The sequence below is a fragment of the Sus scrofa genome, chromosome 11, assembly GCF_054392235.1.
Source record: "Sus scrofa isolate SSC_HxYL_T2T_F1_AM1 chromosome 11, Sscrofa_HxYL_maternal_Yorkshire_Landrace_v2.0, whole genome shotgun sequence".
NCBI classification, from domain to species: Eukaryota; Metazoa; Chordata; class Mammalia; order Artiodactyla; family Suidae; genus Sus; species Sus scrofa.
Genome location: NC_139393.1, coordinates 55,072,589 through 55,095,453, shown reverse-complemented (window position 1 = coordinate 55,095,453; position 22,865 = coordinate 55,072,589). Strand labels below are relative to the sequence as shown.

The window sequence follows — 22,865 nt, the reverse complement described above, 5'->3', positions numbered from 1 at the left end:
AGCAAGCGATAATAAAATATAATGCTAGAACTACGTGGCAGGTACATGGGTTTCACCTAAAATTCTTCCAACCTTGCTGATGTTTGAAATTTTTTATAACAAAAACATTAGGAAAAACATTTAAAATGAAAAATCAAAAGAAACAAAAAAGTAAAATCTCTAACACTACAGCACAAACTCACAACTTTTTTGTGTTGAAGGTGTTAGCACAGAAATAAGTTCATGACACTTCACATGTGGTTTCAATCTAGTCAAATTTGAATTATGAGAGATAGACAGTGAGAAATTGCTGACACCACCCAATAGTCATGGGAAAAAAAGACTTCCAGTTAAATAACGGATTTGACCACAATATTGAGATTTTGTTAAGATCCTTTTCATAACAGAATGACTTTCATTATCGTGTTTCTTTCACACTTGTCTTGCATTTACTTGAACCCTGAGAGAAGCAAAGATGCTTTCTATCACAATGCTCATGTTGTTACTTAATCAATCAAAGTTTAGCATAATATTCTATCACGACAGATATCAATCATTTCTTCTCTTGGGTAGAGATAATTATAAAAATATTTTTCCTGTTTTTTTCTTAGAAGTGTTCTTTCTTTGGCAGAAAAGAAAAAGAAGGGAAGAAAGAAACTTATTCAGGAACTAAAACAGACTTTTATCAAATCTTATTTACTTTCTTATGTTTAGATATATCAGTTATTAGGCCTCAGAGACAGAGATTATTAAACCTGAATCTGGAAAGAAAAGAATTAGGATAGATTATCACTGATGAAACAGGTCATAGTTGGAGTTCCCATTGTGGCCAGTGGATTAGGAACCTGACTAGGAACCATGAGGTTGCAAGTCTGATCCCTGGCCTCGCTCAGTGGGTTAAGGATCCGGCATTGCCACAAGATGTGGCATAGGTTGCAGATGTGGCTTGGATCTGGCATTGCTGTGGCTGTGGTGTAGGCCTGCAGCTGCAAGTCCAATTCAATCCATAGCCTGGGAACTTCCGTGTGCCACGGGTGCAGCCCTAAAAAGAAAAAACAAACAAACAAACAAAAAACAGGTTATACTTAACTGTCTCCTCCCCAGACTTCCCTGAAAATTGAAGATTAAAAAAATGAAACAATCACCCCTCTAGTGGCAATACAGAGGGGAAGGAACAAGAGAGAAAGAGAGACAGAGGGAGAGGGAGGGAAAGAGGGTGGGAAGTAGGAAGGGGGAAGGGGAGGGAGGTAGGAAAGGAGCAAAGGAAGAAAGAAAAGACATTCCCGATTATATTCCAGTATCTATGAAAATCTACCTCTTGATGAAATTTTTGCCTCAATAGTTTTCATCCCATTTTTCTACTCCCTCCCATTTTTTTTTTTTTTTTTTTTGCTTTTTAGGGCTGCCCCGGAGGCATACAGAGGTTCCCAGGCTAGGGGTCTAATCAGAGCTACAGCTGCCGGCCTACGCCCCAGCCACAGCAACGCCAGGTCCAAGCCATGTCTTTGACCTACACCGCAGCTCAAAGGCAACACTGGATCCTTAACCCACTGAGCAAGGCCAGGGATCAAACCTGCAACCTCATGGTTCCTAGTTGGATTCATTTCCGCTGCGCCATGATGGGAACTCTTCTCCCTCCCATTCTTAATTTTCTCTCAATGTGCAAAGAAATAAAAATAAACTGACAATCCAAAATGCAACTCACCTTCACGTGCCCCCCTCAATGTGATATCAGAGGAGCAGCTTGTGAATGACCTGGACCCCAAAGAGTCCAAGCTTTCAAATGAATCTTCTCTATTATAGTTGCCTGGAGGAGCAGGAAATTCTCCTCGCTCAGCACACCAGATATCGCTGTAACCACTGTCCCTGCCACTCCTTTTCAGGCAGCTGGACTCTTCAAGTGCCTAAAGAAAAAATTTTGAAGCATAGTAAGTTAACATAGACTTCCCAAAATGTAATCAGTTACTGCTTGTTGGTTTGCATTGCTCAAGTTGTACTACATTTGACAGGTGAGGCAATGGGATTTCCCTGTTAAACATCAGAAAAAAGTCTCATCAAAATCAGAACACAAATCCATAAATGCTTTTCCCACAACCACTACTTGGCACTTATGTGACAATATGGAGGTGTTCAATATGATGTGATTAATATAGTCTATTTAATGATAAGGGGGAACATTTTAATAAAAGAAAAGCTGATAATTAGAATAACATTTCAATGCTAAAAGCAATTACTATTTACAGTTTTCGGGCAATAAACATGCAAGGAGTCAAAGAGAAAAGCCAGCCTTAATTCTGATATCCAAAAGGAGATCATAAGATTATATTCAGACTACCTTCAAGAAATGTTGGGGGGGGGGGGGTCATCGCTATTACACAAACAAAAAAGCTGTAACAAAGTTCTTTACCTCCCCCCTCCAAAAAAGTTTTAAAACAGAGAGGGGCAAGGATAACAGGTATAACTTCACAAATTAATTTATTTTCACTGATTATGAAACCTAGATCTGGACCAAGGAAAGCAGACTTCTTTGTTTATATATAAAACATTTTCTCTGGGTCTAAATAAAATATTTGTTTGGTTCATCTAAGAGTTATATAGAAATATAGGAAATGCTATTAACCATAAATTTGTAAATGATAGAAAACGTACTAAAGTATTTTTACCTAACACACCTCTAGGAAAATCAAAAGCAAAAAAAACAACTGGACTTTTTAAAATCAGTGTTTCATTTGGGATTGGCATATGCACACGATTGCATATGGAACTGATGGTCCACGGGGACCTGATACACAGCAGAGAACGCTGCTTAACAGTCTACGATAAGCCATGCAGAAGAGCAGTCTGAAGAAGAACAGATACATGCACATGTATAAATGAATCACTTTCGTCTACATCAGAAATTAACACAACATTGTAAATCAACTATACTTCAGTAAAAATTTTTAATGAAAAATAAATAAATTAGCATTTAAGTAAAATTTATAAAGCCTTTAGCATAATCCTAATACATGGTAATCAATGAACAGCTGCTAATTTTACAATTTTTGTAATATGATGATAGTAATTTTGTATCTAGAGTAAAAATCAGAAATGTTACTTTCAGGTGATGATATTAATACAGAGGTAGGAACCCCTAGTTTTCTTTAACAACCAAATGTAACATGTGAACCTCCATTAAACCATTATTCCGATAAAAAGCTGTGAAAGTTGAAAGACAATTGGGAAGTTTTGAATATGGAGTGGATATTAGATAATGGGGAACCATCATGAATTGTCTTTCGTACACTTTATAGCTACATGGAGAAATATTCGTACTGTTAAAAAAGGTATGTTGAGTATTTAGGGGTGGATTAGCTACAATTTACCTTGAAATGATTATGCAAAATCATAGATGGAGGGACACATAAATAAAGCCAATATGAGACAGGTTTAATAATTAAATTCAATGGAATACAGCTGGGTATTCATTGTACTATTCTTTCAACTTTTAATTATCAACATATGAAAAAGCTGAAGAAAGAACATTTACAATGAATAATTTGCAGCTTCTCAGGCATACTTTTGACAAGTACTTTTCTCCCTTTTTTTTTTTGCTTTTTAGAGCTGCACCCACAGCATGTGGAAGTTCCCAGGCTACTCCAATCGGAGCTACAGCTGCCAGCCTACACCACAGCCACAGCAACGCAGGATCCAAGCCACGTCTGCGACCTACACCACAGCTCACGGCAACGCCATATCTCCAACTCACTGAATGAAGCCAGGGATCGAACCCACAACCTCATGGACACTAGTCAGATTCACATCTGCTGTGTCACAATGGGAACTCCCTGTTCAACAAATATTTAAGTGCCAATAAGGTCTAGTAGATTTATCTGAAATTTCATCTATTTTAGAGGTAACATGCACTCCAGAATTAGAGTTGACATCCTGTCATGAACATGCAAGTGTCTACCTTGCACTTGCAGATGGAGAAGTGGGGCCTAGTGCTGGTACTGCCAAAATATTCCTCAAAAAATATGAAGATTTAAAATTCTAAGTAGGAGTTCCTGTCATGGCGCAGTGGAAACGAATTCGACTAGGAACCATGAGGTTGCAGGTTCAACCCTAGGCTTCACTCAGTGGGTAGGGGATCTGGCGTTGCCATGAGCTGTGGTGTAGGTCGAAGACGAGGCTCAGATCCCGCGTTGCTGTGGCTGTGGTGTAGGCTGGCAGCTGTAGCTTCGATTGGACCCCTAGCCTGGGAACTTTCACATGCCACAGGGGTGGCCCTAAAAAGCAAAAATAAATAAATAAATAAAAATTTAAAAAAATAAAATTCTAAGTAAATCTTTAGCTTGATCAGGTCTCTAGACATATTTGTTGAAGCCTTAAAGTTCAACTCACAGGAGATGAGGTCTGACCTCATAAATGTGAAAGTTAATGATGATGTGTCACCAGTTATAAAAGACACTGAGCTTGGCCCTGTTGCCTGGTTCCTCCCCGCTCCCCTCACCACGGACTTTACTCCGCCAAGTTATCTGTCATGAAATCACCTACGACTTACAGGATGACTCAGGTTCAATGGCTTAACAGCAAGTATTTCTTGAATTCCTATTTTGGATTGGCCATTAAGCATTATCCAGTTATGGGAGAAAATTTCAATGAGCACAATGATTTTTATTTTAACAGAACAGATGTAAAACAGACATTCACACACCTCTTATGGCCCTCCACACTCCATAATAACGGAATGGGACCACTGCTATCATTTTACCTGTCAGAAATTCTTTTCAGCCTACTCTGGTTTTCACACTGGTGATGGGAAGAGCTTTCAATAAAGCATTCCCATCAGAGACACTCTACTAGAATTCTTCGACCTGAGTCAGTCTGCCATAAAAAGAACGAGAGGCTGTACAGAGAACACCAATGAAGGAGCCAAAGTCCCATGTTATTTTTAACTGGATGTTTTCTTAGCTGAAATAACTATAAGGCAAGGCTCTGCACCTGCTCAAAGCTCCACCACTTTCATCCTCGCCCTCTGCACTGACCTACCTGTCCATCTATCTCCATCAGACAATTGTTCTAGAAGAATGGGTCCTTTGCCTTGAGTGAGTGTTTTCTCAACACCTAATACAACACGTGTGCATGATATTATCTCAACTATTAACTGTTTTAAGGAATCTGACTACGACACTATTGTGAAGACAATTCAAAAATAAAAATTTAGAAGGGTATTCAAAAATAACCTTCTAGACTCTGTAGTCCCATCTCTCTACATAATGTTATGTGGCTGGGCTCAGGCAAAACTATTTAAAAAGTAGGGTAGTTATAAGACAAAGTGATCATTTTCATCCTGGCCTAAAAGTTCTATCTTCCAATCATAATAACTAACATTTATCACATCTTTTTACAATGTGCAAAGACAAATGCTGAATGCCTGATTGGTACAGTAGCATTTAATCATCACAAAAACCCCTAAAGCAACTACTATTAATGAGATGGTGATATATTGTCTTGATGACATATTTTCTTCTGAGCATCACAAATTCCCCTGCATAAATACCCCCATGGAGAAGTGAATTTTCCCATGTGAAATTTATGAATGAAGATTTGGCCAACTATGGTCAGCCCTGGCTCTTAGCTCTCATCAGCCTTTAAGCACTCAAAAGTTTCAACACTGATTCCAAGATATGAAGGATTAGAAATGTGGGTAACACAAAGGATTCTAACTTAAAAATCTTATCATGTTCCATATAACAGCATTTACTACTCTTTAGGAAACAGAAATAGTGCAGTAGAATTGGGAGGATATTGGAGTACGAGCATTAGATGTAACGACCCACGACAAAACATTAAGACAGAGAAATGAAGTGGAGTTCCCATTGTAGCCCAGTGGTAACGAACCTGATTGGTATCCATGAGGATGCCGGTTCGATCCCTGGCCTCGCTCAGTGGGTTAAGGATCTGATGTTGCCATGAGCAGTGGTGTAGGTCACAGACGTGGCTTGGATCTGGCGCCACTGTGGCTGTGTGTGGTGTGGGCTAGCAGCTATGGCTCCAATTTGACCCCCAGCCTAATAACTTCCATATGCCGTACCTGCAGCCCTAAAAAGAGGAAGGAAGGAAGGAAGGAAGGAAGGAAGGAAGGAAGGAAGGAAGAAAAATGGAATAACTTCCAAACATTTTAATAGCCCTGAAGCAGCTCTCTGCTACAGGTTGAGTTCATAATGACTCCAGAAACAAATCATATAGAGTGCCTGAGAAAGAAAATAAATGAGTATTTTGTTGTTACCTAAAATTAAGACATAAACACCTATACCTCTATCCCATATCCTGGCAACTGCTCAGAATTAGAGTCCCTCACTCCTTGGTGGTGGCTTACAAAGCCAGCAAATGAGTCAACAATCCTCTCTGTTCTTCACAATTAGAGCCATGATATTTGGTATAGAGAGAAGAAGGCAGAGAACACGGGGGAAGGAGAGAAGAACAGGGAAGGGGAGAGGGGAAGCTAAGAAATATTAGTAGAGGGGCCGTCTCATGCAGATGAAGAGTTTCCTTACCTTAGTCAGAGCTTGTCCTAAAAGATTCTCAAAGGCTTTCAAATTAAGATGGGGACCATTATAGTAGGGGTTATTTTGTGCTTTTCTTCCCAGCCAGTACAAAGTTATCAAAACCTTAAAAAAAAAATTCCATGAAGCAAGATCAGTCTATTTATTAACTAATGGCAAGCTCAAATGCAAGTGAGCACTCTAGATCGAGGATAGGATATCTATCTATGGTTGAAAAGTAGATTTCCCTTTAAATTGTGTGAAGAAGGGTCACTAAAAATGTTATTCTTCTTAGATTTCTATCTCTGAGCACATTCTCAGACCAAAAGCCGAGACCCCAACAGGTATTTGTACCCTCTACTATACCAGTACCCACGAAGAAGGAAAAAATTGACCAGAGGAAAATGTAACAAACGTTTAAAGCAATGTGTTTACAACAAACCTACAGACTGGACACTTAAAAATCAATTATTCTCATCTTCCTTAATAAAGATACTGAGCTCCATGTTTTTTAATAAAACCATCATGTTTAGAAACTCTTCTAATACACAGAATATTACAGATGTAAGTCTATATTGGGCAAGTAGCCAGAGTTCTTAAACATTTAGTGTTTTTCCTTAATGTCTGATTTGGTGGTTTCTGACTAACTCTCCTAAAAATCCTATGTCATGTTCATTTGCCTTCACCACATTACTAACATGTAAAGACCCACCCCCTAGGTTTAACCTACCTTTCTTATAGGTCAGAGGATATAATGTTTCACCATACTTAAACATACTTAGAGTTTGTTTCTGGCAAAAACTCCATTAGAAAAAGGACAGAGAATTTATCAGATAGTTAGTTCCCACTACCTTATTACAGAAAATGTAAGTAAAAAGCCATTTATAGTGAGCCGTTAAATATCTTACATTTTTCGCTCTCCTATCAGTCTCTTCTTGCCTGTAAAGAAAAAAGAAAATATCTATTAAGCATTATTATGAACTTTAAATTGTTAATTATTAACGAGAAAAAACTCATTTTTACTCTAAAGTTCTATGAATATTAATACCACCTGGAAGTTCAGAAACCTTAGATGGCACATTATCCATTATAAAGACTACTCCATATTCATTGAGTTCATGAAATATAATGGTCAGTTTTCTATAAAAAGCAAGACCGTCTTTCTTTCATTATTTTTTTATTACAGATTGATTTTCAAAATGTTTTTTGCACTTTTTATTTTCATGTTAAACAATGTTTAGACTCAGTCAAAAGGGGGGAAATAGCAATGCATGCTCACGGCAGAAAAAAAAAGATCAGGAAACAGAAAAGGAAAAAAAAAAAAACTTAAAGAGAGAAAAGTAATTTTGCACTGAGTTTTCTTTTCCATTGTGCACAACAGTTCTTCACTTAAGTTCCCCAGAGACCAAAATCCTGTAGATGTTGAAAGTGCAGCTTAAAAAATAGCCATAAATCTCTGCCTTAAGAGATTTTACTCTATCTCAAGAATCATGAGTCTTCTCCCCCACACCTCCATCTGTAAAAGGGCACGACATTTGTGGGAAAAGTTAGAGGTAGACATTATCACAAGGTTGAAGATGAGAAGGCATGAGTTAATTAACAAAGGGATGGGTCACCCTAAACGTCTGGTGCTTTCCATCAGAGACTTAAGCAGGATCAGTGCTAATTTAGAGATGCAAGAGCCTGGGCTAAAGGACCTCTAAGGTCACTTTCCAGACTAAGAGTCATGAGCAGTAAATTTATAAGAAAATATACAAATATGCACACATCGTGTGTAAGGCATATAAACACACACATGTATATATACATAGGGAGACAAAAGGGGGAGAGAATGAGCATAGAGAGACTTAGTTTGCAAAGAATCCATGAAGACAGCCATGACCATTTCTTCCCATAAAACACACATGAATTGAAATAAATCGAAGAACAACATGCACCTTCTCCCAAAACAGCCTAACACAAATAAAACCCACAAGCTCTCCCACTACTGTGGAAATGTAAATTGGTACAATTACTACAATAAATGTGGTGGCATCTAGTCAAGCTGAATGTATATGCATATTCTATGACCTGGTAATTCCACTCGTAGATACATACCCAAGAGAAATGGTTCCAGGCATTCACCAAAAGTCATATATGAGAATCTTTACAGAGGCACCATTCATAACACAATAAGCTGGAGCTACATACACCTGGGTCTTTTAACAGCAGAATGGATAAACTATGGAATATCTGCACAAGAAATATTCCACAGCAATGAGAACAAAAAACTTGCAACTATATGTTCAATCCCACAAACAATGGGAAGCAAAAGAAGCCCGACAGAGCACAGGCTGTATCATAAATTCAGGTCAAGTACAAAAACAGGGATAACAAAGATACGATGTTAGGAACCAGGAGAGTATTCACCCTTTGGCGGGAGGATGGAAATGATGAGAAAAGGGTGAGGGGCATCTAAGGTGCTGAAAATTTCTTATATTTTGATCTGGAAGCTGGCTACCTAAGTGTGTCCCATCTCTGAAGTTTATGAATTATACACTTATAACACACACATATAAAAAAGACACATGCTTTGAAAAAGTAAATAGATTTCTCAGCCCAAGTACTTAAAGCATAGCTTATTTCTTGAGTGAAAAGAAAATCATCATGTTAAAAAATAAAATCAACATTCTAGAAGGGGGAGGATTACTAGAAACTGATGATAAAAATAACATTTATAGGAGTTCCCATCGTGGCGCAGTGGTTAACGAATCCGACTAGGAACCATGAGGTTTCGGGTTCCATCCCTGGCCTTGCTCAGTGGGTTAAGGATCTGGAGTTGCCGTGAGCTGTGGTGTAGGTTGCAGATGCGGCTCGGATCCTGCGTTGCTGTGGCTGTGGTGTAGGCCGGTGGCTACGGCTCCAATTAGACCCCTAGCCTGGGAATCTCCATATGCCGCGGGAGCGGCCCAAGAAATGGCAAAAAGACAAAAAAAAAAAAAAAAGTTATAAAATACATAGCCTCCTTTTATATTAATGACCAATATACACACCTCAGATATTAACCAAGACACAACGAACCATTAATACTCAATGCAAAGGATATACTAGGCTCAGTGAAAATCACCACACTATTAACATGCAATGCAAAGCATCCCACTTTTCCCATAAGCGCACTGAGGGCAGAGTGCCCTTGAACCCCTGACCTCCTTTCCATGGCCTTCTCTAAAGGTTTCTAGTCCAACACACTCATTTACTTTTTATTGCAATGAGGTAGGGACTATTCTGTATTAAACACTCGCAATAAGCGGTGACCTTGGCACTCTAACCTTTCCCTCATTTCACATTCCCTTCTGAGTGTGAGCCTTTATAACATGCTCTTGAACCCAGGGATACACAGGCCAGCCAAATTGCTGTTCTATCACAGCAATGCAATGCCAGGAATTCAAGTAGTCAATGATTTGCCGGAGTCAAAAGAGGCCAACTCCTGACACACAACAAACACAGCCCGATGCATGGAAGTCAGTCGCCAGGCAACGTTTCTGCCTGCTGTGGCCACAGGGCACAACCCCAAGGCCTTCAAAGACAAGCATGAGGGCGGAGCAAAAGCTCAGAATATCAGACTCCATGATACCGCCCAACCTATCAGAGCCAAAAATGAGACAGTCCTACCTACAAATAGGCAAATTCCCTTCTAACAAAAATTTCAAGAGCTGACGTGGTATATAATTCCATGCTCAACAGCATGGTCTTTGGGTCAGATGTAGGTCCCACAAGCTCTGCTCATCTCAACAATTTACTTAACTCTCAGCTTCAGGTTTGATTTCCTTTTGAAGAAATTGGAAATAATGGCCCCTATATGGGTACATCATGACAAAAGTCCACAGGTACCTCGAGTCCTTAGTCTCATGGTGAGTGCCCATCAAGAAGCAGTTATCAGAGTTCCCGCTGTGGTGCAGTGGATTAAGAATAGGAGTGCAGTGGCTGAGGTGGCTGCAGAGGCACTGGTTTGATCCCCAGCCCAGTGCAGTGAGTTAAAGGATCCAGTGTTGTTGCAGTGGTATTAGAAGTTGCACCTGCAGCTCAGATTCAATCCCTGGCCCAGAGAACTTCCATATGCATCAGAGCGGCCATTAAAAAGAAGAAGAAGAAAAAGAAGCTATCACTAGACTGTAAGCTATGATGAGGGCAGGGCCCATCATACTTACCAAGCTACCCACAAAGCCTTCCTATTGAAATCATGCTGGACCCCAGTACTTAAAACTGTAAGCAGCCTGCCCGAAATCCCCATCTCTCATCCCTACTTTATTTTTGTATTTATAACCATCAAATGCATGCATTCATTTATTATTTATCTCTTGATAATCCAAAAGGAATTTTTGTGACGTTGATTACTGCCATATCCCAAGTGTCTTAAGACAGGGTCTACTATCTGGTAAGCACATAAAAATATTTTATTAAACGTGCTTAAAACTAAGCATGGCACTCAGATGCTCTCCAATATCGGTGTGAATACATCTATTTTGCATACAGAAATATAAGTTAGCAAGAGAAAGCCTGAAACGATAAAAGCTCAGGAGGTTCCTAATAAATATTTACAGGATATTTATATGATGTCAAAGAAAACGTGAATTGCACTAGCTTACTTAAAACACACCCAATTTTGACTCAGATTGTATTGATAGTCACACTTGCACTTCTTTTTTATTTCCTTTAAAACTGGAATAAAAGGGGATTCTTTATAATCATAGGTATTGATAGTCACACTTGCACTTCTTTTTTATTTCCTTTAAAACTGGAATAAAAGGGGATTCTTTATAATCATAGGTCAATAATCCCAAAAAGGCACAGATTCAAAAAACAAAGGCCAGCTTCAAAGTGCTGAGTGCACAGATTAAGGGCTGGTCCCTGTGATGAAAAAGCTCCCCAGCAGAGCTCGGAAAGAGAAACGTCAAAGAATCTAAACTTTCCCTGGAACCCAAATTTTCCACAAAAAGGGACAGACATGAAACATTAACGGTTTGCAAAAAATGCCTGTGTTGAATATGCTGCCAGCCTTCTCTGTGTACTCTACACTGATTTCGAAATTGTGTTTAATATTCAGGAAACAGCAAATATGATATAGATATCATCTTCCTCTCTGTTAATGGAGTAGTTCTGGCAGTTTCTTCACGACCTGACGAAGGGCCAGAAGATAGGTGCTCATCACAGAGCTCTGGCCTTTCTGCCAGAGGCCAGGAAGACAAGTGCCACCAACCCTCAAGTCAGCCCATCCATGAAAAAGACCCCTCTGTAATCACCTTATCCTAACTGCTGCCTGGTATACTCAGCACCAGGAAGCTCTGGGTCTGAACGTTTCTTTGGTCAAAGCGCTTTTAAAATACCAGTCCAAATAATCTGTCAAGAATCAGCATCACAGGAGTTCCCGTTGTGGCTCAGCAGTAACAAACCCAGCTAGTACCCATGAGGACAGGGGTTCGACCTCTGGCCTCATTCAGTGGGTTAAGGATTCGGTGTTGCCGTGAGCTGTGGTGCAGATCGCAGACATGGCTCAGATCTGGCATTGCTGTGGCTCTGGTGTAGGCTGGTGGCTACAGCTGCAATTCAACCCCTAGCCTGGGAACTTCCATATGCTGCAGGTGTGGCCCTAGAAAAAAAAAAGGGAAAAAAAAAAAAAAAAAAAAAAAAGCACCGTCTCTAACCAAAGGACGAGGGAAATAAAATCTACATGGAGGCTCTGGCTCTCATTGGGAGATCCAAAGCCAGCTTCTTCCATGAGGCGGCAGCTGGGTGAAGAAGGTGTAAACTTTAACTAGCTCCACTTTAACTAGCTGTCAGACACGATCATGGTACTTCACTCGGTCTCCACAGTCTTGCTGGGAAACCACATACCCATCTCGTTGGGCTGAAAGCAAACATCCGCAAAGTACTGAACCCAAGCAGATGCGTAAAGGAGACACGTCAAGACTGTCTCCAGCTCTCCATTCCCACCACGCCATTGGGTGGAAGGGAAACGCCCAGAGGGCTCTCATGTTTCCCCACACGCAACGTTTTCCCCCTACAAGAGACATGTCTAGGAAATAGAATTCAAGACACTCTTTCATGTTCTGCTTTCCTTTCCCTCGTTCTCTGGGAGGCTCTGAATAAGAAATTATGCCGAGAGTAAGGTCAACCCAAGGATAAGGCAAACTATCATGGTATCTCTGCTGCTGGCCAAACATCCACAATGGCCTCCAGCCAGCCCTCCTCACCCCGCCTTCACCCACTAGGGACTGCCCTGGCCAATGCCCTTCAATTTTCCAAAATCTCAAAATCTGAGGGGAAAAAAAAAAAAAAAATGTGCCTACATGGACAAAATCTACCGCCCTCATATCCGATAGCACAGTTTGGGAACAGAGTATTAAAGAAAGAGATTCTAGTTTTACTACAGTTTGGGGCAGCCAGCTATGTCACAGGGCTCCATCAAAAAAAAATGCCTTCTGTTTAACCAAAGAGCTAACCCCGGGCCCACATGCAAACACCCACCTCAGCTTTTCCTAGAGTCTCTTCTGGGGGACTGCAACCACACCTGACTCACAACTGTACCCCTGGGGTCAACCAGAGGCCTGGCCAAGAGCCACTGAGCCTTCAAATGTTCATAGGTGCTACTCTGAGCCACTCACTGGGCCAGATCAAGGACAAAGAGATGGAGGAAATTTTCCCCCAAATCAGATACAACCTCATGGGAATGCCCTCTGGCTAATGGGTTGGGATCGGTGTTGTCACTGCTGTGGGTCGGGTCTAATCCCTGGCCCAGGAACTTCCTTCCACATGCCACAGGTGAAGCCAAAAAGAAAATAAATAAATGACTGAATAAATAAATAAAATTTAAAAAAGAAAATAAATGCTAATCACAGAAAAAGATAAAGCTTCACAGAGTTTAAAATTGAATTCCAGGAGTTCCCATCATGGCTCGGTAGAAATAAATCTGACTAGCATCCATGAAGACGCAGGTTCGATCCGTGGCCTCGCTCACTGGGGTTAAAGATCCAGCATTGCCATGGGCTAGGTCACAGATGCGGCTCACATCTGGTGTTGCTGTGGCTGTGGTGTAGGCCAGCAGCAGCTGTAGCTATTCAGTTCAATCCCTAGCCTGGGAACCTCCATGTGGCATAGGTGCGGCCCTAAAAAAGACCAAAAAATAAAAAATGAAAATAATACCGAATCCCCACTTCTCTTTGAACGTTCTTCCTCCATATCTTGATGTCCCTTCTCTTCAAGGTGCCAACTTCTGCACTGGCAGCCCCGCACAAAGAAGACTTCTCACGTTCTGCCCCGATATCACAATCCCCTAAGCACTGAATTTGCCCTGCTCCAAAATCATTTTCTCTCCCCAAATCTGAGCCCCCATGCTGCCCACGCCAACTTCGGGGAAGATCAAATACAGCTATCTCAGTGAAGCATCATACAAGGAAATGTGTGATTAAAAACTCAGGCTGGGGTTTCTGATAGAACAGGAGTAGCTTTGCCCCAAGTGCCCCGGGGAAGACTTCCCTACATCCTAACAGGAAAGAGGAGAGGTCTGGCACCCCTGCCACCATCCCAAGCTTCTCCGGCTACAAGGAACCTAGAATTCAATAAAAGTCTCCAGTGGAACTTCCTCGCCCACGTGGTCTCCTCCCTGCTGCCACACACTCATCCTGCTTTTTGTCCGTAATCCTGCAGTCTCCGTCATCTCCTTTTCTTGGCCCCAAGTAAGCGTCCACCTTTGCTCCTCAGAACAACTGCGACTCACTGGGTGACTATGTCCCTAGGCATGCACTTCCTGAGGCTGCTTCCCAGAGGAAGGCGTGGACCCACCCCTCCCAGAGGCAGTTCTAGCCATGCCCTGCCCTGCCCTGCGAGGCACCAACTGACCGGACTCTGCTGCTTGGGAAATGGGGTTGATGTTAGAGACACTGGGCTCGCAAGACACTTGGTCTCTCTCCAAGCCACTAAGTAATCCCTGCCCTCCAGTTGCTGCTTATGAAGTCTGGCCACCTGTTCACAACTTTAAAAAAAAAAAAAAAAAGGCAAGAAATGAGGTCCTGAATTATGATTTCATAAGGCGTCACAAGCAGAAAAAGCATGTGGACTTTATCTGCCTTCAATCTGTCAGATGTATCTGGGGTTAGGGAGGACACATGTGTGTGGCCGGGGGAGGGGGAACGACTGAGACAATTCAGAGCAGATGCTCTCCTCATGACAGCAGGGGCATCGTTTTTATAAGAAACAAGATGATCTGCCTCCAAATGGGAGGAAAGGAGGAACTATTGGGTTTGCTCAGGATACTGAGTAAAAAAAAAAATTTTTGGTTTTTTTTGGGGGGGGTTGGGGGGGCTGCACCCAAGGCATATGGAAGTTCCCAGGCTAGGGGTCTAAATGGAGCTGTTGCTACCACAGCCACAGCAACACAGGATCTACGCCGAGTCTGCGACCTACACCACAGCTCAAGGCAACGCCAGATCCTTAACCCACTGAGTGAGGCCAGGGACAAACCCGAATCCTCATGAATACTAGTCGGGTTCCTTTCTGCTGGCCACAATGGGAACTTCCTGAAATTTTAAGAAGCACAGTGAGAAAATTAATTTCTCACACTACTGCCTCTAAGGGAAGGCCCTGTTGTTATGCCAAATGCAGGAAGCAAAGAAGGAAGTTAGGAATCAGGCAGTGGCTCCTTTTGCTATTAACAGCCATTTTTATTCATGGAAGCTCATCCTGGCATTGCTTAAAATAGAGCGAATCTTTCTCTAATGACTGTGGAACAGAAAGCGGGAGAGATGTGTAGATGAAAGTTGAAGATGAATTCTCGGAATACTGCACTATTCTTGCCTTCTCTCCAAAACTTAGCTGCAGTTTAGAAAATGAAGTTGAAATTCTTCCTTTCCTCCCACTTCCATCCCTAAAAACGAAACTGTATTCCATTTGACAATCTGCCAGTAATGTCAGGCACATGTGACACAGAGCTTTTAATCTGCCATTGCTACAAAATACAGCTCTACCTGCCTGTGGAAACTGTAAAAATGGCACTTGAGACAACAGCACTCTCTGGAGATAATTAGCGAGCACAAAGGGATAAGCCTGGTGATGCCTGTCCTTACCTAGGTGAGAAAAAACTTCGAAATTCAACAGTTTCTGCCCTGGCAACATAATGCTTATTCCAAACATGACAAATGAGTAAGGACCTTCTCATGAAAAATAATTTGTGATTAAATTTCACACCCCTCCCACACACTTCTAAGAATAGCTAAGTTTCACTTAAAGAGAAAGGGGAAAAAAACCCACAGGCATTCAAAGACACTGGCGCACAGTTCCACTTAAATAATGAAATTGAAGAGTGTTGCTACAGGAGCTGAAAGGTGGGTTTTGTTTCTAACTCATTCAGTGACAGACTCTTTATGTAATTCTTCTATTTCATGGAATATGTTTGCTGGTTTCACAACTGAGACTCCAGCATGCATGTGCCCCTGTTAGATTGGAACCCAGAAAGAGACAATTCTTGATTTAGTAAAGAATTCAGCATCCATTATGTATGTTCTCTGTCCCGAATGGAGTTATGACCTTTAATTATATCAAATGAACTGAGAAGAGACCGGAGGGGGTGTCAATTACAGGCTTCCCCTGTAGGTAACGATGCCAGGTGGCTTTGGATTTACTTATTTCCTTTTTAGGGTCACACCGGTGGCACATTTAACTTCTGTGGCTAGGGGGCAAACTGGAGCTGCAGCCAAGGCCTATGCCACAGCCATGGCACCATCAGATCCTAACTGCATCTGCAATCTACGCTGCAGCTTGCAGCAACACCAGATCCTTAACCCACTGAGAGAGGTCAGGGATGGAACCCACCTCCTCATGGATATTAGTCAGGTTCTTAACCCAGTGAGCCACAACGGGAACTCCAGGTTTTGGTTTTAGACGTAGGAAGTTTGAGACACTCAAGAGACAAAATAGACATGTGAAGAAACTGGTGATTAAGACATACAGGTTGGATGACCAAGCTAAAAATCTAGGTTGGAGATATAATCTGGGGAGTCGTCAGCACAGAGATGACACGTAAAGTCATAAAACTACAATGAGATAGTAGCTGGAAAATTAGTGTAGCTAGAGAAGAGGTCTGGGGATTGAGGCCTGGAAAACCCAGCACATAAGGGCAAAGAAGTAGAGGAGAAACCAGCCAAGCAGACAGAAGGACCAGCCAGTGTGATGGGAGCAGCATGCCAGAGGCAAGGAGATCGAGGCAGAGGGAGCAGTCAAAATGTTGTTGGGTGGGGGAGGAGAAGGAGCGCTGAGGAATGACTATTCTTCTCTTTTCTGTTTTTTGTCTTTTGCCCTTTTTTTTTTTTTTTTTTTTTTTAGGGCCGCACTCGCGGCATACGAAGGTTCCCAGGCTAGGGATCTAATCAAAATTGTAGCCAAACCGGCCTACACCACAGCCACAACAACGCCAGATCCAAGCCATGTCTGTGACCTACACCGCAGCTCACAGCAACATCAGATCCTTAACCCCCTAAGAGAGGCCAGGGATCAAACCTGGAACCTCATGGTTCTTAGTGGGATTTGTTTCCACTGTACCTCGACAGGAACTCATGACTATTATTTTCTTAACCCTTATAATATCTTATACACATACAGACAATTACTAAATGACTAACTACTTCTCCTCAAAGGAAGAAAAAAGAATCAACAAAAATTTCATCAAAACCACCAACGTTGCAAAAGAACACAATTTAGGAGAAGGCTGAGCTAGATGTCCCAGTGCCCTTCCAGACTTTTGAGCCCACATTCAGCAAAGCTAATATGAAATTTGACTACAAGTATCAATCTTCTCGTCTTCAGCATCATGAGAGTGGAACAATAATGTGCCACGTGAAGAACTGTCCAAGTCAGTGTTTCTCAAACATGAAGCATGAGAAGCTGGCAGTTTGTCTCGAGATATTTTGAATTTCCCTTTTGATTTCCTCGTTGACCCATTGGTTTTTTGTTTTGTTTTGTTTTTTGTCTTTTTGCCTTTTCTGGGACCACTCCCACGGCATATGGCGGTTCCCAGGCTAGGGGTCAAATCGGAGCTGTAGCCACCGGCCTACGCCAGAGCCATAGCAACGCAGGATCCGAGCCACATCTGCAACCTATGCCTCAGCTCACGGCAACACTGGATCCTTAACCCACTGAGCAAGGCCAGGGATTGAACCCACAACCTCATGCATGGTTCCTAGTTGGATTCGTTAACCACTGCGCCACAACAGGAACTCCTGACCCATCGGTTTTTTGGTAGCATGCTGTTTAGTCTCCATGTAGTCAGTTTTTTTAATCATTTTTTTTTCCCTTGTTTGATTTCTAGTTTCATGCCATTGTGGTCAGAGAAGATACCTGAAATAATTTCTATACTCTCAAGTTTGTTGAGGCTAGCTTTGTGCCCTTGTATGTGGTCAATCCTTGAGAACGTTCCATGTGCACTTGAAAAGAATATATGTTCTGATTTTTTTTGGATGTAATGTCCTGAAAATACCAATGAAGGCTAACTTTTCTATTGTGTCATTTAGGATTTCTGTTGCCTTAATGATTTTCTGTCAAGAGGATCTGTCCATTGATGTGCGTGAAACTGGCAGTTTGAATGGGGCTTCAGGTCTAAACCTTTTGCAAATTGTTGTATATTTTCATCTTAAGTAAGTCCTGTAACAAGGGATCCATTTCACTTACACTTTGAAAAAGTCACTTTCTCATATTTTTTGGCACAACCATTACTAAAATCTTAAGGGGCGCTAGTGTTCAAGTGTGTACTGTGTTATGCTTAATTGTATCATGTATAGTAATAATAATTGCCTTTATTAAGTTACTTTACATTAATCATTATGTTGACCATACTGCATTATTATCTCCTTTAATCCACGCAACAATCTAATGATTTATACATTAGGGAATTGGGACTTCAAAGGCTTAAAATTTTTCCCAAGGTCACAAAACCATTAAGACTCATTGTGATCCATACTTTCCAAAGACTAAGAGCCATGGACTAAGACCCTGTTTCAGTATTAGTCACCTTTCTTACCTTAATATATTTTAATAGGTTACTTCTTTCTTAATCATGGAAAGCAACACTCTCTGTTATATCCTGAAATGTAAATCTCTCTCAATAGTCCCTCAAAGTGTTGGCTCAAAACCTCCCTATGGCAGCAATAATGTCCTGCCTATATCTGTCTCTCAGACAATGGCAGATCCCACTGTCCCCACTGCCACCTTTTCTAGCACAATTTAGAGATGTATTCTATCAGCTTGAACACACAATCCATTATGGGAGTCCACAGATGGAAAACTGCCAGCATACATTTTAAAAGACTTTCTTCTAAGTAAATGAATATCACAATAATTCTCATCAGGAGAGAATTACAAAGCAGGGATTACCTGTACTTATCACTGCTGAACCTTTATGAATATGGTTTCTATAAGACAAGTACCTATCAAATACAAATAATAACATTATAAATCAACCACAAACATGATTAAATGAGAAAATCTTCTGGTTAGTTTCCTGAAGGTATGTTTTCTTATCTTAAAGAAAGTTTTATCTACCTTTAGGTTTACAAAAATCAAACAAAATATATTTAAAGTGCCTAGCATGTAAATACTCATTTTCTTTCTGATGAACATGAAAGTTCTCTGCAGGGCATAAGGTGTAAATTATTAGTATAAGTGATCATATCATTATACCAATTCTTTAGCTGTAGTTTATATTAAGTGTGCTATGTGTGTCTAGTACCAACTCCATATTGACAAGGTAGTGAATACCAAATTATCAATTCATGCTACACATTCAAAAGTGTCCATATTGCTAATAAGTACATTGTTCCCCCTTGCCTGTGAGACTTGTTTCAAAATTTTAATTTAGACCATGGGAAAAATCAGTACCACTTTTCCCTCAAAAATGCCCTATCCCAAGTTTATCATGAATCTCTCTTTTTTTTTAAAAGGCCACACCCATGGCACATGGAAGCTCCTGGGCCAGGGACTGAATCCGAGCTGCAGCTGTGATCTACACCACAGCTGTGACACCACCAGATCCTGAACCCACTGAGCCAGTCCAGGGATCGAACCCACACCTCCTCAGCAACCCAAGCTACTGCAGGCAGGTTCTTAATCCACTGCCCCAAAGTAGGACCTCCTAGCATAAATCATTTTAGTTCTAAACTTTGCCTGTTTAGATAAGCCTTTCTTATCTAATGTTTACTGAAGTGCTTCTGAGGTTTAATAAAAAATAAATATAAATTTTTCAGGATTTTTTTTAACCCAAAGGATGGTAGATGCAATATAAATCTAGAACAGGGTTTCTTAATAATATTACCATTTTGAACCTTAGAATTCTTTGTTGAGGGGGATTTTCCTGTGCACTATAGGAGGTGAAGGAGCATTCCTGGCCTTCTTCACCAGATACCACTCTCCTCTACGTCATCAGAATCATCAGAAACACCCCCAGGCATTACCAAAGAGCCCCTCTGCAACCACCTTCCCACAGTTGAGAGCTACTGTTTTGGAAGATCTACAAATTTAGGTAATTCCTCTTCACAAAGTATTCTTGAGGCTCCATGGGCCTAAAATTAGCTGAAACCAAAACCGTTCTATCTCATGAGTAGACGTACATGACATCTGAGGAACTAAATGTCCAAGAAAGATAAAACACTAAATCAAAAACATAGTATGATTTAAGTAAGTGAAGTCAGTCAGAAAGCGAAAGACAAATACCATATGATATCACTTATATCTGGAATCTTATATATGGCTCAAATGAACCTTTCCACAGAAAAGAAATTCACAGACTTGGAGAATAGATCTGTGGTTGCCAAGGGGAAGGGGGAGTGAGAGGGAAGGACTGGGAATTTGGGGTTAACAGATGCAAACTATTGCCTTTGGAATATATAAGCAATCAGATCCTGCTGTATAACTGGGAACTATATCTAGTCACTTATGATGGAGCATGATAATGTGAGAAAAAGCAATGTATACATGTATGTGTGACTGGGTCACCTTGCTGTACAGTAGAAAACTGACGGAACACTGTAAACCAGCTATAATGGAAAAAATAAAAATAATTATAAAAAGAAAATATGGTATGATTTATATTCCTTGCAATTTGGATAAAGCTACCTGACTTTCACTAGAAAGTTAACGCCATGTATTATTTTAAATTTCCCATTTACAGATACTACCTTCAGTAGATGTGCCATTGCCTACTTAGCCTTCCACAGAATACTTCAAATTCAGATTATTATCAAAGTATCACCAATCACCCTGTATAAGTCATTGAGAAAGAGCGGACATGCTTCCATGGGCTTTCAAATTCAGATTAATATAAGCCTGCCTCCTTTGATTAACTTTCAAGTTCAGTACTTGTTCAATCCAGATGTCCTTTCAGAGTAGTTTACAGTTATTGCAATCAATTTCAATCTTCTTTATTTGCGAATACCTTTTGGAAACTTCAAGACTAATGAATCTAATGAGTTTCTTCTTCTCTCTCCTTCACCACATTTAGTCCAAACCAAATTCAACTAATACCTTCTAGGCAACTCTTCTCAGATATGCCCTTTATATTCCTCTATCATTATCCCAGCTCGGAATTTAATAAGCCTTCTTAAGTGCCTGCATCATCTAACCCCCAAGCCTCTTCATCCTTCCTTCCACATGCTCCACCCTAGTGAAAGGCCCCAAATTTCAGAGCTGGGAAGCTGAGGACTAAACTAGTCTCCCTCAAACTCTCACCTCCCAACCAACCAAGTCCAATCAATTCTAGCTCCTAAATCTCTCTGGAGTTCATCTGTTTTTTTCTCAGTTGTATTGCCTACCTCCGGTCTTTCCCCACTGCTCCCCCTCCTCCCCAGGGACTCCAGAAAAATCTTTCTAAAAGAGAGTCCTCTTCACGTCACCTACCTTAAAATTCTTATTTCCTGTGGTTCATTTCCCCCGAGTAAACTTCAAAACACAGCATTGGCCTTCATGATCTGGCCCCTCTTGGTGACCTTGTGTCTTGACCTTGCCCAGCATAAACCCAACACTCTTTCTATGAAACAGCCCCAGAACACTGTTAACACCTCTGATCTCTCCCACTTCCACCTAAGAGACAACAGAAGGCTTTCTCTTCCTAGAAGGCTCTTGACTGTTCTCCTCCTTCTTTTGAATAGTTCATCCTTTCAGATGAAACTCAAATGTCACCAGCCTCTGAAGCTTTCCTATCTTCTAGAAGGGGCCTCTCTCATGTGAGCCCATGAATACTCCGCACAGAGTGTGTTTCAAGCATCCCATTATATTATGATGTATCATGGACCTCCTCTCAGTCTCTCCCACCAAATTGTGAACTCCATGAATTCAGAGACAGAATGCTGTTCATCTCTGGCTAAGGACTTAAAATACAGGCACTAAAATATTACTAAATAGAAGAAATTAATCTTGAGTCTCTTCTAAAAAGCTATCCTACCAATCATCTAGAATCATGCTGAAGGGGCCATTTTGACCACACCATTTACTCCCTCTCATTCCCACTAAATTTTAATGGGCTCCCCAGACATTAATCTTGAACATAATTTTTGTTACATCCCCACTTCCGCCTTTCAGCTATTTCCTGTTGTATCCCATTCTGTTCTGACTTTAGTCAAATAAGTCTAGCACAACGGGACCTGTTTATTCTCACACCATAGCTAAACATTCCATTCCTTCAGCCTAAAATGCCCATAATCTGTCACACATTTAACTCCTAAATGTCAATTTCCAGGAAACTCCCACAGGACAATGCCACATCCCTAAAACACCATACTGTGGAGACCCAATAGCTCATATGAAAATAGAGCCAGACATAATTCAACCACTTATATACCCATTACTGATGTTAATACACTCTGTGTATTTGTTTCACTGCCTCCAAAGGACCTCTGAGGATGAATCTCATTTTCTTTTCACAAACATTTTTCACATACAGTTGACTCTTGAACAAAGCTGAACATGTAGAACTGTGGTATGTATTTAATGAAAAAAGTCCACATGTCAGTGGACCCTCACTGTTCAAACCTAGGTTATTCAAGGGTCAACTTTGCTGGGCGGTTTTGTTGAAAACGTATGTAAGATGAAGGAAAAAATATTCTTAGGATAATGTCACATACCTTCTCATTGAATAGTTCTTTTTGATTTATCCCCTAGAACAGAGGTTCTCCAACCATGGTCTCCAGACCACCAGTACCCACACACCACAGAACTTGTCAGAGAGAAAAATCCTCAGACCTACTCCACAGCTACTGAATCAGCAACCCTGGGGTTAAGAGTCCAGTCATCTGGGTCTTAGTGACTCCTCTAGGTGATTCTGACACATGCAAGCAATGAAGAGTC

General features: G+C 40.9%; 1 protein-coding gene across 50 annotated transcripts in view; it reads right to left on the bottom strand.

Moving 5' to 3' along the window:
• Nucleotides 1–22,865, bottom strand: part of LMO7 (LIM domain 7) — a 221,938-nt gene that overhangs the window by 59,409 nt on the left and 139,664 nt on the right. For all 50 annotated transcript variants that reach the window (XM_021065682.2, XM_084981953.1, XM_021065686.2 and 47 more), the window contains 3 exons: nucleotides 7,415–7,445; nucleotides 6,519–6,632; nucleotides 1,685–1,883 (listed from right to left, as the gene is read on the bottom strand). In XM_021065682.2, the coding sequence (XP_020921341.2) occupies nucleotides 1,685–1,883; nucleotides 6,519–6,632; nucleotides 7,415–7,445 (344 nt within the window). The remainder of the gene's footprint in view (nucleotides 1–1,684; nucleotides 1,884–6,518; nucleotides 6,633–7,414; nucleotides 7,446–22,865) is intronic.